The sequence below is a fragment of the Rhinopithecus roxellana genome, chromosome 4 (assembly GCF_007565055.1).
Source record: "Rhinopithecus roxellana isolate Shanxi Qingling chromosome 4, ASM756505v1, whole genome shotgun sequence".
NCBI classification, from domain to species: domain Eukaryota; kingdom Metazoa; phylum Chordata; class Mammalia; order Primates; family Cercopithecidae; genus Rhinopithecus; species Rhinopithecus roxellana.
In genome coordinates this window covers 17,288,576-17,305,687 of record NC_044552.1, presented here as the reverse complement: position 1 = coordinate 17,305,687, position 17,112 = coordinate 17,288,576, and the positions used below count along the sequence as shown (strand labels likewise).

At 48.2% G+C, this 17,112-nt stretch overlaps 1 protein-coding gene across 5 annotated transcripts in view; it reads right to left on the bottom strand.

The window, feature by feature from the left end:
- DUSP22 (dual specificity phosphatase 22) overlaps window positions 1–17,112 on the bottom strand; it is a 61,224-nt gene that overhangs the window by 9,659 nt on the left and 34,453 nt on the right. For all 5 annotated transcript variants that reach the window (XR_004056798.1, XM_010374184.2, XM_030928610.1 and 2 more), the window contains exon 4: window positions 7,321–7,370. Coding sequence is in view for 4 of the 5 variants with exons in the window: in XM_010374184.2 (XP_010372486.1) it covers window positions 7,321–7,370 (50 nt within the window). In the remaining variant the exon portion in view is untranslated. The remainder of the gene's footprint in view (window positions 1–7,320; window positions 7,371–17,112) is intronic.

The following is a 17,112-nucleotide window of genomic DNA, read 5'->3' as shown; positions in this document are numbered from 1 at the left end:
TGTTATTTCCAGGGAAGCTGATGACAGAAGTCCCAGCTCTGGTCATTAAACTCCCTCCTCCACAGTGGAAAACACCCACAGTCCCGGTCCTTCTATTGCTCAATTGCAGTTAGAAGCAGAAGCGCGCGTGTGAAGCACTATCCCACCGCAGGCTGTTTCGATGAACGCAAGTTCCCTGTTCCTGCTCTCCGTTTCATCGGCAGTTCACCTTGACGTCCACGCACAGCCGTGTGGAACAGGCTCTGTCCACACAGAGCCAGGGAAGGCACAAGGAAGCACGGACCGGACCGCACTTGGTTAGAAACGCACCAAACAGCGCCTGGGGCTCTCATGCCCGCTCCTGCTCTCGGTCCTTGGAGCACACCCAGGGCAGCAGGGGCACCTCCAGGGAGAGGGAACTTGCAAACAGCCCAGCCACCCGCAGCTGTCTCCCTCCTCCTCACAGACCAGCACCCTCTGCCTGGTTCCTTTCCTTTCTGCATCAAAGGCCAAGAGCCATGCCCAGACGGCTCTACTGAAGAGGGTGGGGGAGCCTGTAGGTCACACTACACGGTGTTCACTTTTGAGGCTGGACAACTACTTCTCACTCCAGAACTGCAAGATCTGGAGGCCTCAGTTCCCACTGCAGGATCTAAGGTGGTCCTGCCCCGCTCAAAAGGACCTTGCCTGCTGGAGTGGCAGCCCAGAGATCGGGCTGAGCACCGTGAATGGCAGCCGGTCCTACCCCAAAAGCCCATGGTGCCAGGCCCGGCTGTAACGGCAGCCAAGGCCACAGGAACCCGGGGGCTCCTCCTTCCTTCAAACGATGCAGAAGTGTGTGTGCCAATGAAAGCAAAGGAGAAATCCAAAACAGGCAAGCGCCCTTATATATAAAAAAATGTGTATTTTTATACGTTATGTATGTAAATATGTATGTTTTTGCTTAGAAAAAAATGTTTTTGTTTGTTTGTTTTCTAATAGCCAATGAGCAGAGTATTCTATCTGGGTCCAGGCTCTGGAAGGGGGTTTCATATCAGAGAGCTGCTTCCTCCTGGGGCAGAATCTGTCCACAGCCCCCACCCACAGGCCTTGCCCCAGCAGCTCTCCAGCGGACAGGCTGACGGTGAAGCCCCCACTCCACCCAGAGGTAAGTGGGAAGGACGTCCTCACCAGACGGGCACGGAGGAGCCGCCCTGGGAGGGCCCAGCACAGACGGACACGGAGGAGCCTCCCTGGGAGGGCACAGCACAGACGGGCACGGAGGAGCCGCCCCGTGAGCGCCCGGCACAGGCGGGCACGGAGGAGCCGCCCCGGGAGGGCCCGGCACAGACGGGCACGGAGGAGCCGCCCCGGGAGGGCCCGGCACAGACGGGCACGGAGGAGCCTCCCTGGGAGGGCCCAGCACAGACGGGCATGGAGGAGCCGCCCCGTGAGCGCCCGGCACAGACAGGCACGGAGAAGCCGCCCTGGGAGGGCCCGGCACAGACGGGCACGGAGGAGCCTCCCTGGGAGGGCACAGCACAGACGGGCACGGAGAAGCTGCCCCGGGAGGGCCCGGCACAGACGGGCACGGAGAAGCTGCCCCGGGAGGGCCCGGCACAGACGGGCACGGAGGAGCCTCCCCGGGAGGGCCCGGCACAGACGGGCATGGAGGAGCCTCCCCGTGAGCGCCCGGCACAGACGGGCACGGAGGGGCCGCCCCGGGAGGGCCTGGCACAGACGGGCACGGAGGAGCCTCCCTGGGAGGGCACAGCACAGATGGGCATGGAGAAGCTGCCCCGGGAGGGCCCGGCACAGACGGGCACGGAGAAGCTGCCCCGGGAGGGCCCGGCACAGACGGGCACGGAGGAGCCTCCCTGGGAGGGCACAGCACAGACGGGCACGGAGGAGCCGCCCCGGGAGGGCCCAGCACAGACGGGCACGGAGGAGCCCCCCCGTGAGTCCCCGGCACAGACGGGCATGGAGGAGCCGCCCCGGGAGGGCCCAGCACAGACGGGCACGGAGGAGCCTCCCCGTGAGTGCCCGGCACAGACGGGCACGGAGGAGCCGCCCCGGGAGGGCCCAGCACAGACGGGCACGGAGAAGCCTCCCTGGGAGGGCACAGCACAGACGGGCACGGAGGAGCCGCCCCGGGAGGGCCCAGCACAGACGGGCACGGAGGAGCCTCCCCGTGAGTGCCCGGCACAGATGGGCACAGAGGAGCTGCCCCGGGAGGGCCCGGCACTACACACGAAACCAGCCCACGTTTGTATCAGTGATTCCTGAACTTCGATATTTCATGAACTGTCAACATTAAAAATAAAATTGGGGGATACATACATTGTACTTCTCGTTCTGCCAGATAAGGTCTTCTTAAAACCAAACTGAAACAAGGAGAGGCCTCTCTACGACTGACTGCAGCACCATCCCCAGAAGAAATTTCAACATCAAAAAAGAAGGACCCAGTCTAAGACTGATCAACAGTTCTTTAAGTTGAATAAATGAAGTCTTTAACACTGAATGCCGCGTTCAGCTCTCATTTCTTTCTCCTGGAGCAGGAGAGCATCAGCACGGGCTGGCAGAGCCCTCAGGAAGTGTCCGGAAGCAGGACCACAGTCGTCCAAGGGCCCATCTAGCTCTAATCTTGCAAAAGTGCTCCTTTATAATAGAATAAAGAAAAACGTAAATGAGAGAAAAAGAGAGTTGAAAGTACAGAAAGTGTCAGTTAAAGAAAATACAGACAAGAAGATAGGGAGATAGAATAAGGCACGGACGTCTTACCGACGTTTTCAATACAGGCTCTCTGTATTGCTAATGCTGCTACTCGCCACAAAAACCTCAAGACATTTACAGACCTGCTAGATTCTAAAACCACTGAATGTCACAAAGGCGTTACTGCAATGATGCAGCCCCACCGACCCCATAGCCTGGCAGAGATCAAATGCCCTTGGACCTCACAGAAAAAGAAAAAAAATCTATGATTACTTGCTTCATGATGTCAAACTACAAAATGCCAATGTAATATATATTAAAACAGGATGAGTACACATAAGTTAATATGCATCTAACCATTCACTTTCCAAATACATTAATACTCTGTACTTGAATAGGCAGAAAACATAATCACATTTTCAGAAATGCTTAGTGTTCATAAAAAACAATTTCACCGATCTCATCCCACCTAACACTATAAAAGCCGTGTGAGACAGGCATTTCACAGATAAGAGAAGAAAGGTTAAAATGACTTGCCTAAGAAATCCCAGAGAGAAAGCAAAAGCAAAACAAGCAAGTATTTCCACAGCCCTTAATTCACTAACGCACACCACGCTGGCCACTGGGGAACATGCAGTGCGTGCATTTGATACAAACTCTACGGTGCCTCCAATTATGACAAAATCATGCAAAACACACCACAACAGGTCTGTGGCGTTATTACAACTCTGAGAACTTGAACTTTACATTTCCTGACTTGGCAAGGCCAGCTGGTTGGGGAACTGAGCTGAAATTCTAACATGTTAATGTTATCTCAAACCAGGTTGCTGCATTTTACGTTCCTGGAAGATCAGAGAGGGAGATTTGAGAGGATTAAGGCCAAGACAGAAAACTGACCTTTCTGGGCAGTTTGCAGCAACTGAATGTCAAGTGACAACAGCTAGTCTCAAAGGTCACAGATCTCTTACTAAGCATAACTAGCCAGAATTCCTGTTAGTGCAGGGATTTGTGGGGAAAAGTTTAAGATATAAAGTGTTAAATTACATCAAAACTGCCACTCATTTTAAAAATCTGTACTTAAGTTTAAAACAATGAGCAACATAGTTTTCCAGAATCTATTTTATCATTGAATAGAGAAACTCCTAGGCATCAAGAATTTTTTAAGTGGCTAAAGAGCTACAATTTCAAATCGTTCAGGTCCCGCAGAACACATTTTCCAAGTGGCAGGTAAGACTTCTTTTGCTTTTGTTAACTAGAGAAAAACGAACATTTGTCGTCTGACCATCCTCACTGGTTGATGATACAGAAAGCAAAAGTGGATCGTCAGCACGTGATACTCGGTGAGTAATAAACACCCTAATAAATGCCCTGAGAGAGGTAGGTGTTCTGCCTGCCAACCTGAGGTGAATCATTTGATTACATTGTGAAAATAAGCTCCCCATTAAAAAGTTCACTATGCCTTCCAGCAGAACACCGAGTGAAAATAAGCTCCCCATTAAAAAGTTCACTATGCCTTCCAGCAGAACACCGTAACTGGTAAAAAGAAACGCAAGCTACTTCATCACCTGCCTCTTCACAAGCTGAGTCACTCAAAGTTCCAAAGTCAACTCCCCCATTTCCACATAACTTTAGTACAGCAAGCACTGTTTAGAGTCAGGGACATATGTGTGCTGAAGCCTGACTTATTCATAAGCTTTGCTGTTACTAATGGATTAAAAATAAACGTTTCCCCAAAAATCACAAAGAGCATGACTCCCAACAGCAGAGTGTCCACCTTTCTCCGCCTTTTCATGAGCTATGGCCCTGACTTCCTCTTCCAGCTGAAACAGAAGTCTCACTGTTGTAGCTTCACTGGGAAGCGCACCAGGGCACATGCCCCAGACACGGCACTGCCACACCTACCTAACCCCTAAGCCCACCTACATTTATAGTTTGCCTTTGTAACTCTTCCTTTGTCATCCAGATACAAAGAACGAGTTACAAAGGCAAACCATCAACTTAACAGAACCGCTTTACATATGTGGGATGGGAGAGAACTAATTAAAAAGGTAGGAGTAGGGTGGGGGATGAAAAATTACTTACAGAGTAAAACGTTCACGATTCGGGTGGCGGATGCACAGAAAGTCCAGACTTCGCCATTAAGCAATATATTCATGGAACAAAACTGCACCTGCACCCCCTAAATCTATACGTATTTTAAAAAGAAAAAGTACAGGCTAGTCCTTCAGCACCAAAGGTGACTGCAATTAGGCTGGTTTTGACAGATGATCTGAACTGACCCACGAGACCTGGAACTCAGAAAAGAAGCTGGCGTATCTGTCTCCCCTGTCCTTCCACTCAACACGTCTCTCAAGTAACTGAAGCAGGCTTCCTGGGCACCAAAACTTGTTATTGCAACTACCTTTTCTGTAACTCTCAAGATACATTAATATACACTGAGTAAAAACAGACTCATTTTTACAAGTGCCCAGAGTTCACAGAGAACACCTTCACATACATGACCTCGCCTCCCAGAACCCTGAGGGCCGGCATTCTCAGATGAGAGAACGGAGGTGTAGATGGTTAAAATGCCCAAGGCAGGGGTAACTGGCTTTACAGTTGAGACTTTTTAACATCTACGTCGACTGCTTACGTGTCTGTAGTGCGAGGGGCCACTCCACGCTTAGATCAAGTCACTGTCACAGACAAAGACGGCACTCAACTCCGAGCAAAGCTGAGAAGCACTAGGGACAGCTCAAGGACACGTAGCCACCTGATCTGACAACAGGTGTCCAGGGTCACATCTGAGTTTTTCTTCTACAGAATCAAATTGCCAATCAGGTACTGACAAGTTCAACAGCATGTCAGAATCTCGGTTTGAGATAAGAGCAAAGCAACCATTCTAAAAATAGCCACCAAAACACGGGCAGAAGATTGCTATGGTCTTCGGAGAAAGGCAGTGGCTCACTTCCTTCCGTGTGCACCATGCCTTCCAACCACTTCTGTTTCTTGACACGACTAGGAACCAAGGAAGTTCTCTAATGCTGCTTCTCCTCCTTCCAGGCCTGGAGTGCTACTCTGTTTTCCTAGGAAAACCCCTCCTCCACCATCCTCAATCTTAAAGGTTCACCTTTCTGTGAAGGATCAAGAGAGCATGTGGAGACACAGCCCTGGGTAGCACACAGTGGCTCCAGCTTCCCACCTCCCATTCCCCTCCTGATCTACCACCTCACTTTTCCCATGTCAACCCATCTTACTCCAGCTCTATTTTTTTCCCCAAAAAGGTAGATCTCACAAAATTATTGCATAACCTGTGATTTCTCTGCTCTGCCCCAGTGAACACTCAAGGTCGGCTGATGGCCAGCGCTTAGTAACTCCCAGAGTGGTGGGACACCTGGGATCCTGAACATCGGGGCACACGGCCTGCACTCCTGATTCGTAGGGTATGCATGCACCAGTGCTTGGGGCATAAAAGGTGAATCCAGACAAGCCTGGGGACTCTCAGGTTCACAAACTTCGCCACAGCCTACAACTTCCCTGTGAAATGCAGTAACATGTAGTTCCAGGAGGGTTGCTGTGTCTTTGACCTGTGTCATACAGCACTGGACCAACCTGAGAACCAGAGGCCGGACTCAGCAGCATGGGCTGCTAAGTACTTCACTTCCAGCCCCAGCCTTTCGGCCTGCAAAAGTCACATTTGTGCTTCAGGAAAATTGTCATCTACTCCACACCACGGTATTTCCGGGCTCCTTCTACACAGCCACGAGTGACTGCTAAAGCTGTAGCTGCCGTGGGTCTCCAGGGCCCTGCCCCCTATCTTGCCAAAACCTAATCCTACCTGTCTCCACAGGATTTCTTCAATACGGAAAAGGGGGCAATTATGAATCTCTCTCTAGGTGCAAACAGAGTTAAAACGACATCAAAGGTTTATTCGGCTACGAAGAAATAGTGGACCGGACTTTCCTAAGCCAGAACGACCTATTCGTTCAACTCAGCCAGGCTTCCGCAGCATGCTGTCCGTAAGGCAGCTGCCAGCCTCCTGGGGTTCTCAAGCCCTGGAAATGCAGCTGGGCTGACCTGAGACATGCTAAGTATGAAACAGTACACCAGACTTTGTATGAAAGAAGAACGTAAACTTGCTCATTAATTTTTTATATTGAGTACATATCAAAATAGTATTTCAGATATACTGGATTAAGTAAAATGTATTATTGGAATTAATATTGCCTGTTTCTGCTTGCTGTTTGAAATGTGGCTTCTAGAAAATTTAAAACTGCCCATTTGTGGCTTACTATCTACTTCTACTGGACGGTGCTGCTTTAGACAAAACCCAACAAATCGCTTACGGTTTTATTTCTAGAGGAAAGATGAGCACACTAAAGGTTTAAGGTACCCTTTTTAAACATCAGACCCTTCTTGTGGACATCCCGTGAGTCTCTCTGCATAACGGAAGGACCAGTCAGCTGCAAGAAGCCTCCTGCCACAGCTCATCCCAGCGTGCCCAGCATCGACGTCGCAGGTTCACAGCCTCTTCCCTGGGGCACCAGGCCTGCAGGGTCAGCAAGGGTTCCACGAGCTCTGACGACGTCACAGTCTTCTACTTCTTTGACTTTACCATCCTCTATTCATTTTTTAAAATGTCTCCAAATAAGACAGAAAAAAGAAACTTACAGGTTTTGAGACGGTGAATCCGCTGCTGGGATGCACAGGTATTTAACTCCCTGCAGAATAATAAAAAGTAAAAACATAAAAATAAAAACATGAAACTCAGTGGAGAAAAGTATTTAAGGAACTATTTACTCAGGTCAAAAAATAAAAAATAAAAAGGAGAAGTTTTTCACTCGTCTTTTGTTGCCAAGGAACTGCAGAAAAACTAATTAAAGTTCCTGGTTATTTTCCGTGACCATGCGTACAAATAATCCTGCTTTGGTCTGCAAACAGCTTGTAGGTTTAGGCAAAACTCAAAGGACACGTCAAAAAAGTGAAATACTGGAGTGCTTTTCAGTAAGTTTCAACTACTTTCAAAACCAGCATCTCAGATGCTAGTTTATATATTCCAAATTTTTTATATGTTTCATTTAGGAATCTGAATATTCAAAAAGGAAGCACTATTCGTAAAAGCCTTAACATAATGAGTGAAAACTATAGTGTCACATTACAGCTTTCTACATCAATTTTAGTATCATGACAGCTACGATTTCACGGATGCACCAACATGAGCTTTACCCTAGGGATAATTGGTTTCATTTTGCTTGCTTTTCAGGACAATAAAGGTTTATATACCAAACAAACATACTTTTTTCTCTTTTAAAGAATGGCCAAACTTGAAAAAAATAAACTTCATAAGCTCCTCTATAACACTCAGAAAAAGGTTTACGTAAATTCATGCTATAACAGGCATGCTAAATTTGAGATTTAGTTTTTTAAAAAAACTGGCTCTTTCTCTTTCGGGGGGACTGAAAGAATGTTTCAAGAGCTCTGCCAAGTAGAAACACAAAACATAAAACTCTGATATTCTCTTTGTAAGAGATTATAGCCTGATGAAGAATTAGATGAATTATTTTTAAATTATTCCTCTCTTAATTGCCTAATCTCACAGAATCTTGCTATCATGTCACAGACAATACTAGGGGTGAGGGGAGCACATCAGAAACTGGAAAAGTAACCAACTTTGAAGAATAAAAGCACAGAGACAGAGAGAAGAGTGACATAGACAAACAATCTCAGGTTCCTGGGAAGATGGAGTTACAATGCAGCACATCTTCAATGATTATTCACAAATAATTTTTGCATTTTTTAATTAAACTTTTACCATTAACTCCTATTGTTAGGAATTTTGTGCTGTATTTGCTAACAGGAACGACTGAATGTGTAGCTGCCCCTAATCCTTCCACACCCCCTACACATTTTATAACTCCTGACACTGCGAGTCCTCCTTTTCCAACACAGGCACCAGACACACGCGTGTCCCAACCGCCCTTGCGATGAGGGACTCCCGACCTGGCTTCATGGACCCAAGGGTCCACCCTCAGAGTCAGACAGGGAGCTACCGAGTGGGATCTGGGAAGCACACGTGGGCTTCGTGGGCGCCGGGCGGGGACAGAACACACGCCGCTGGTGCAGGTGGGCACAGGTGGGCTGGCTCGGGGCAAAGTGGGCGCTAAGCTTGGGGCCAGTTTTCTGGGGATGGCTCCTGAACTTCAGCCTAAAACCTGTTCTCCATCTATTCTGAGGGAACCGTGAGCTTTGATTCTCTCTTAGTAAGAGCTCTGTTTCCTGCTGAAACTGGGTCAGAGCAGGGTCTGTTCACCGCAACTAAGACCTAAGTGAGAGGATCCCTGCGGCCCCTTCCACAGTGATGAGGGGTCAGAAATACACTTTCCCCTCACAGTTTCTGTACAGTGTGAATCAAAAACATTTTTCCCCTCACAGTTTCTGTATATTTTGCTTCCCGCTTTGCATCAATCTTTACACCTTCCAGTAAAGGCCCTTTTGGTTCTTGAAGGAGATGAGTTTTACTGCTGTTTATCCACATGGGAACATCTCCCTTAAGACCAAATGGGCCTCAGCCATGCCAAGGGTTAATTTAGGATCTGCTGGTGGAAGAGGAAAGGGACGCAGCAGCTTCTCCCTCCTTTGCCTTCATTCTGTCTTCCCCAGTTGCCTCCTCCTGTCTCTGTCCTCATTTCTCCCGGCCCGTGGGCTGTGCTCTGCTGGGAACACTGAGCAGTTGTCTGAAACTCTCAAGTATCTTCAAACCCAGAGAGGTAGTACAGCTGGGACTTAAAGGGAAAGCAAACGGAAAAGGAAATATTATTGTTAAAAGTAAGTTCAGTCCTTTCCTTCATGGAGGTCAAACAAGCTTGTCGGTATAGATGCACATACCTCCTGCAGCCACCGTTGAAATGACTCATTCACTTCTTTCCTTTTACTCTTAAGTGAGAGTTGGCAGTCGATCAGTCCAGAAGCTTGTGAAATCCGTTCCTCCCACACTCTTCCTCCACCCTCCCTGGAGACCAGGACCTCCAGACAGACCAGAAGGAGTCTCAAGTTCCCACCTTCCCTTCTAGAGCCATCTTCAGTGTCAGCGACTTCCATCTGGCAAGGAAGCTTAAGACGCGATGGAAATGCCCGCCTGTCACAGATGCTGACTCACAGCCACTTTATTCTAGCAGAATCTAAAATCAGCCTGGTCTACATATCGAGAGGAAAGAAAAACAAAAAGAAGGACAGGAAGAGAATGGACAGAGGGTCTGCTGACTAGCTCTGTGCTGGCTGAGAGCATTCACTCTAAGTACCAGCCATGGGACTGGACGGCGCTGTGCTTCCCATGGCCGTCTCCATGTGTCGCTGTGTTCCCCTTTGTGGCACCCGATGCATAAAAGGACCAAATCAGGTTGGTCCCATGAGCCAGGAGCACCTTGTCAGGTGGGCAAATCCACCCACAGGAGGACGGCAAAGGCCCTCTCTCCATCTGGGAACCACCCAGGATGAGGGGCAGCTCTCGGCCACGCTGGCCCTGCCCACATGTGCGGGGGTGGGCGTGTGGAGCTGCAGTTTCCCATCTGTGGATCCTCTACAGAGGAACAAAATGGCTCCCAACCACAATGTGGGGACCCCCTGCGGTTAAGGCAGGACAGATAAAAATATAAAACCTAAGTCAAGATTACATTCTGTCGAAGACGGAATAACAACAGCAACGATAACAAACTTCCCTGCACGGGTGCCCGGCACGTCGCAGGCACCCACTGAAATGTCCGTGGAGCGATGAGCGGGAGGATGAGTGCAATGCGCACAAAGACCACACTGCGAGATGAGTGTAAGGAAAGAAAAACACCCCGCAAAGCATCATCCTCTGTCCTAGCAACCATGAAGCGAGAGCTGGGCTTCGGCCCACACCCTGCAAAGGACAAGCCACCCACACACGCTCGAGGGACACCAGCGTCCCTCCTGGCCACGGGAACAGGACGCGGCTGACAGCCAGTCGGCGTGATCCACAATAAGAACATGCAAACTCGGTCCAGGAAGGAGTCAAAACTGTCAAAAAGGTCCAGCTGCTCGCCGCCCAGGAACACCTATTTATCTTGGTTTAGTTATTAACAAAGCACGAAAGTCTCTTCCAAGCCACAGACTACAGAATGTGAGTTGCCTTAAACCAGCTTCAGATACCTGCACATGTGCACAATTCACGACAGTTAATTACTAATTCAGAAAGCAGCATGAGTCCCCCAGTGCCACAAGAAAGCTGGGCCCGCTTAACTACAGAAGTTAAGTTCTGCAAATGTTCTAACGTGATGTGGAATCGATGGTTTCACCACATAGGTCCTAAAGACAGGACCACTCTCCAGTTTTGAAGTTTACAGAAATAGAAATAAAGGATATGTTTAGATAAATTATGGAAAGTATAACAAACTTGGAGGTTTAAAAAAAGCAAAAATTCCAGAACAATCTGAAAAATGTGTAAGTAATAAAAACAGCAGCAATGTTTCCATTAGTATAGGGTTTCCTATAAGGTATTCACTCCTTCATGCTACCGCTACTATTTGAAAAAGTCAAGATAAAATGGGTTGTCTTCCTGTTGCAATAAAATTCTCACTAAATAAATAAGAATTCAGCACTTTCCATGATGTTCCAAAAAAGCAGACTGGTGGGAAGCCAATTAACATAAAGTTTTTTGAGGCTATTAAATGTCAAGTTACTGGGCTTCAATCTCGAGTGCACTGAAATACAGAAAACAAGCTCGTTAGGAGAAAGGGGCTCTGTGTACGCTTCAAGACCATCATGATTTTGGTGAGGACAAAGAAAGAGCAGCTGATGACGGCATTTTAACATGATGAAGTGAGCACCAGAGAGGGGAAAGGGGGGAAGAAGAAACAGTCTCCATCCGTGTTGAGGGGCCCACGTGTACACTGAATGTTACTAACGCCAAACAGCACATATAAAACCATTAGTATAAAACAACTGGTATAAAACCAGGCGATGCCAAAATTAGGCAGATGCAGGCAAGAGGCAGGAGAGATGGGAGGTCTGCTAAGGAAAGCTTTCTAGTGGAGGTTTTGTGTTTAGGTTTTGAAAGAAACAGCAGATGTCACTTGGAGGAGAAGAAAGTTCAGAAAGTATTCCAGCAGCTCTTCTGGAACCAGCGCCTAGAGCTAAGTCCATCTTCTCAAAGGCTCTAATACTTCTCAGTTTTCTGTTTCAACAAGTATAGTAACCACCAAAAGTAAGGTTTTTACCTTTCTTTGGGCCTGAAACTAAAGATTACACTTAAAACGATACGGAGGCAGGTCCCTGAAAAGCAGGGCCAAGGTTCTGATTTCACGACTGGTAAAGACAGAGATCAAACTCTCGCTTGTTTCAAGTATGATTTCTAACATTCACTGTTCTTCTCTTTCTGAGGCACTGTAAGAAGGCAAGTCTTCTGAAGGACCAGCTGACATTCTACTTTCCACAAGGAAGATAAGCCCTTCAGAAGCCACGTCTCTCTTCCTGCAAAGCCAGCAGAAACCAGTCACAGGACAGAACTGGATCCCTGCAGGGGCCTGTTCAAAACACAAGGAGGAGGAGAGCACGTTTCTAAGGGCCAGGATCAGGAAATCACGCAATAGAAACGTTATTTTGGCTGCTAATAAGCACGTCACGACTAGAAGCCCCGGTTTCTCATCTCAGCCCGTACGGCAGTCGTGCCAGCACGGGCGAGCCCAGGAGGGGTCCTCCTCCGGCAATGGTGTCTGTTATTTGACCGTGAGTCCCGTGAGGGAGGCGTCGGGTGCCCTGCTGCACTGGCCTGGGCAGCCCCTGCACACACTGTATTCACATGGACCCTCCACCACAATTCACAACGGAGTGAAACCAGCCAGTGACCTCTCAAGAGCTACTTTCACCACATTCCCAGAAGCCTGACCCCGAAAAAAAAACAGAATTAAAAGCCAAATTTAAATTTGAACCACTCCTCCCCGATCAGAAGCAAGGTCACAGCTCATAACACGATGATGAGAAACACAGCAGGACTCTCTCACTGGAGACAGGCTCTCTCTACACTGTTGTGTGGTATGAGAAACACAGCAGGACTCTCTCACTGGAGACAGGCTCTCTCTACACTGTTGTGTGGTATGAGAAACACAGCAGGACTCTCTCACTGGAGACAGGCTCTCTCTACACTGTTTTGTGGTATGAGAAACACAGCAGGACTCTCTCACTGGAGACAGGCTCTCTCTACACTGTTGTGTGGTATGAGAAACACAGCAGGACTCTCTCACTGGAGACAGGCTCTCTCTACACTGTTTTGTGGTATGAGAAACACAGCAGGACTCTCTCACTGGAGACAGGCTCTCTCTACACTGTTGTGTGGTATGAGAAACACAGCAGGACTCTCTCACTGGAGACAGGCTCTCTCTACACTGTTGTGTGGTATGAGAAACACAGCAGGACTCTCTCACTGGAGACAGGCTCTCTCTACACTGTTTTGTGGTATGAGAAACACAGCAGGACTCTCTCACTGGAGACAGGCTCTCTCTACACTGTTGTGTGGTATGAGAAACACAGCAGGACTCTCTCACTGGAGACAGGCTCTCTCTACACTGTTTTGTGGTATGAGAAACACAGCAGGACTCTCTCACTGGAGACAGGCTCTCTCTACACTGTTTTGTGGTATGAGAAACACAGCAGGACTCTCTCACTGGAGACAAGCTCTCTCTACACTGTTTTGTGGTATGAGAAACACAGCAGGACTCTCTCACTGGAGACAGGCTCTCTCTACACTGTTGTGTGGTATGAGAAACACAGCAGGACTCTCTCACTGGAGACAGGCTCTCTCTACACTGTTGTGTGGTATGAGAAACACAGCAGGACTCTCTCACTGGAGACAGGCTCTCTCTACACTGTTTTGTGGTATGAGAAACACAGCAGGACTCTCTCACTGGAGACAGGCTCTCTCTACACTGTTTTGTGGTATGAGAAACACAGCAGGACTCTCTCACTGGAGACAGGCTCTCTCTACACTGTTTTGTGGTATGAGAAACACAGCAGGACTCTCTCACTGGAGACAGGCTCTCTCTACACTGTTTTGTGGTATGAGAAACACAGCAGGACTCTCTCACTGGAGACAGGCTCTCTCTACACTGTTGTGTGGTATGAGAAACACAGCAGGACTCTCTCACTGGAGACAGGCTCTCTCTACACTGTTTTGTGGTATGAGAAACACAGCAGGACTCTCTCACTGGAGACAGGCTCTCTCTACACTGTTGTGTGGTATGAGAAACACAGCAGGACTCTCTCACTGGAGACAGGCTCTCTCTACACTGTTTTGTGGTATGAGAAACACAGCAGGACTCTCTCACTGGAGACAGGCTCTCTCTACACTGTTTTGTGGTATGAGAAACACAGCAGGACTCTCTCACTGGAGACAGGCTCTCTCTACACTGTTTTGTGGTATGAGAAACACAGCAGGACTCTCTCACTGGAGACAGGCTCTCTCTACACTGTTTTGTGGTATGAGAAACACAGCAGGACTCTCTCACTGGAGACAAGCTCTCTCTACACTGTTGTGTGGTATGAGAAACACAGCAGGACTCTCTCACTGGAGACAGGCTCTCTCTACACTGTTTTGTGGTATGAGAAACACAGCAGGACTCTCTCACTGGAGACAGGCTCTCTCTACACTGTTTTGTGGTATGAGAAACACAGCAGGACTCTCTCACTGGAGACAGGCTCTCTCTACACTGTTGTGTGGTATGAGAAACACAGCAGGACTCTCTCACTGGAGACAAGCTCTCTCTACACTGTTGTGTGGTATGAGAAACACAGCAGGACTCTCTCACTGGAGACAAGCTCTCTCTACACTGTTTTGTGGTATGAGAAACACAGCAGGACTCTCTCACTGGAGACAGGCTCTCTCTACACTGTTGTGTGGTATGAGAAACACAGCAGGACTCTCTCACTGGAGACAGGCTCTCTCTACACTGTTGTGTGGTATGAGAAACACAGCAGGACTCTCTCACTGGAGACAGGCTCTCTCTACACTGTTTTGTGGTATGAGAAACACAGCAGGACTCTCTCACTGGAGACAGGCTCTCTCTACACTGTTGTGTGGTATGAGAAACACAGCAGGACTCTCTCACTGGAGACAAGCTCTCTCTACACTGTTTTGTGGTATGAGAAACACAGCAGGACTCTCTCACTGGAGACAGGCTCTCTCTACACTGTTTTGTGGTATGAGAAACACAGCAGGACTCTCTCACTGGAGACAGGCTCTCTCTACACTGTTTTGTGGTATGAGAAACACAGCAGGACTCTCTCACTGGAGACAAGCTCTCTCTACACTGTTGTGTGGTATGAGAAACACAGCAGGACTCTCTCACTGGAGACAAGCTCTCTCTACACTGTTTTGTGGTATGAGAAACACAGCAGGACTCTCTCACTGGAGACAGGCTCTCTCTACACTGTTTTGTGGTATGAGAAACACAGCAGGACTCTCTCACTGGAGACAGGCTCTCTCTACACTGTTTTGTGGTATGAGAAACACAGCAGGACTCTCTCACTGGAGACAGGCTCTCTCTACACTGTTTTGTGGTATGAGAAACACAGCAGGACTCTCTCACTGGAGACAGGCTCTCTCTACACTGTTTTGTGGTATGAGAAACACAGCAGGACTCTCTCACTGGAGACAGGCTCTCTCTACACTGTTTTGTGGTATGAGAAACACAGCAGGACTCTCTCACTGGAGACAGGCTCTCTCTACACTGTTTTGTGGTATGAGAAACACAGCAGGACTCTCTCACTGGAGACAGGCTCTCTCTACACTGTTTTGTGGTATGAGAAACACAGCAGGACTCTCTCACTGGAGACAGGCTCTCTCTACACTGTTTTGTGGTATGAGAAACACAGCAGGACTCTCTCACTGGAGACAGGCTCTCTCTACACTGTTTTGTGGTATGAGAAACACAGCAGGACTCTCTCACTGGAGACAAGCTCTCTCTACACTGTTTTGTGGTATGAGAAACACAGCAGGACTCTCTCACTGGAGACAGGCTCTCTCTACACTGTTTTGTGGTATGAGAAACACAGCAGGACTCTCTCACTGGAGACAAGCTCTCTCTACACTGTTTTGTGGTATGAGAAACACAGCAGGACTCTCTCACTGGAGACAAGCTCTCTCTACACTGTTTTGTGGTAAAATGCACGTAAGATTTATCATCGTAGGCTGGGCACTGTGGAGGCTCGTGCCTGCAAACCCAGCACTTTGGGAGGCCAAGGCAGGTGGATCACGAGGTCAGGAGTTTGAGACCAGCCTGGCCAACATGGTAACACCCCGTCTCTACTAAAAAATACAAAAATTAGCCAGGCGTGGTGGCACGCACCTGTAATCCCAGCTACTCAGGAAGCTGAGGCAGGAGAATCAATCGCTTGAACCCGGAGGCGGAGGTTGCAGTGAGCTGAGATCGCACCACTGCACTACAGCCTGGGACACAGTGAGACTGTCTCAAAAAAAAAAAAAAAAAAAAGATTTACCATCGTAACCATTTAAGGTGTAGAGTTCAGTGGCCTTAGGTACATTCACACTGTTGTGCAACCATCACCACCACCCATCTCCAGGACTTTTTCATTTTCCTAAAGTAAAACCCTGCACCTGTCAAGTAATAACTCGTCATTCCTCGTAGCCCGACAACCACCTTTCTCCTTTATACCTCTATGAATCTGACTACTACACTGTCGTACAAACCTGACTGCAAGCAAACTGTGAAAACAGTCTGGCCACACTCGTAGACCCAGGAGACGGCAGTCACGAACTTGAAACTGCTTTTTGATGCACACTGCAGGTGGGATGAGCTGTCTCCTCTTTGCAAGGTGTCCTTATTCCACAGAAAGCACATGAAAATGCTCACTTACATGTGTGGAAGCCCAACTCGGTGCCTGGGATACATGCATTTTGATTATTTCTCCTCCAGGTATGACGTTCACATAGCCCATAACATTTGCAGAAATTATGTAAGGTTAAAGGGAAAAAGCAGAATTGGAAATCCCATCCCAAGGAAGACTACACCTGGAAAAACTTACATACGCCTATGCACTAAGTACTGGAAGTCAACACAAAAAAATAAAACAGGCAAGGTCCAGCAGACAAGACCTCTCCTCTCTTTTTTGTTTGCATCACAGCAAAAGTCCCAAATAAATTACTGTAGAAAGCTGCCATGGCAGATAAATATGCTCCTTTAGTTAGGCTGCATTACTCATGTTTTAAGTCTGGGTTCTAAACTGAAGATGTATTTTCTTAAAGCACTCATTTGCCACTGATTCTTCCTGCACCCGCTAAATTTAGGAAACAGTACTACAAATAACAACTTCCAAGAACTCTGTGGTACTGATGGGGCGGGGCGGGAGGAGGAGGTCAGAGTGGAGAGACAAGATTTAGCCTCTGGTTTGATTCTGTGAGACAACATGCAAATGAACCCTCCAACACCTGTG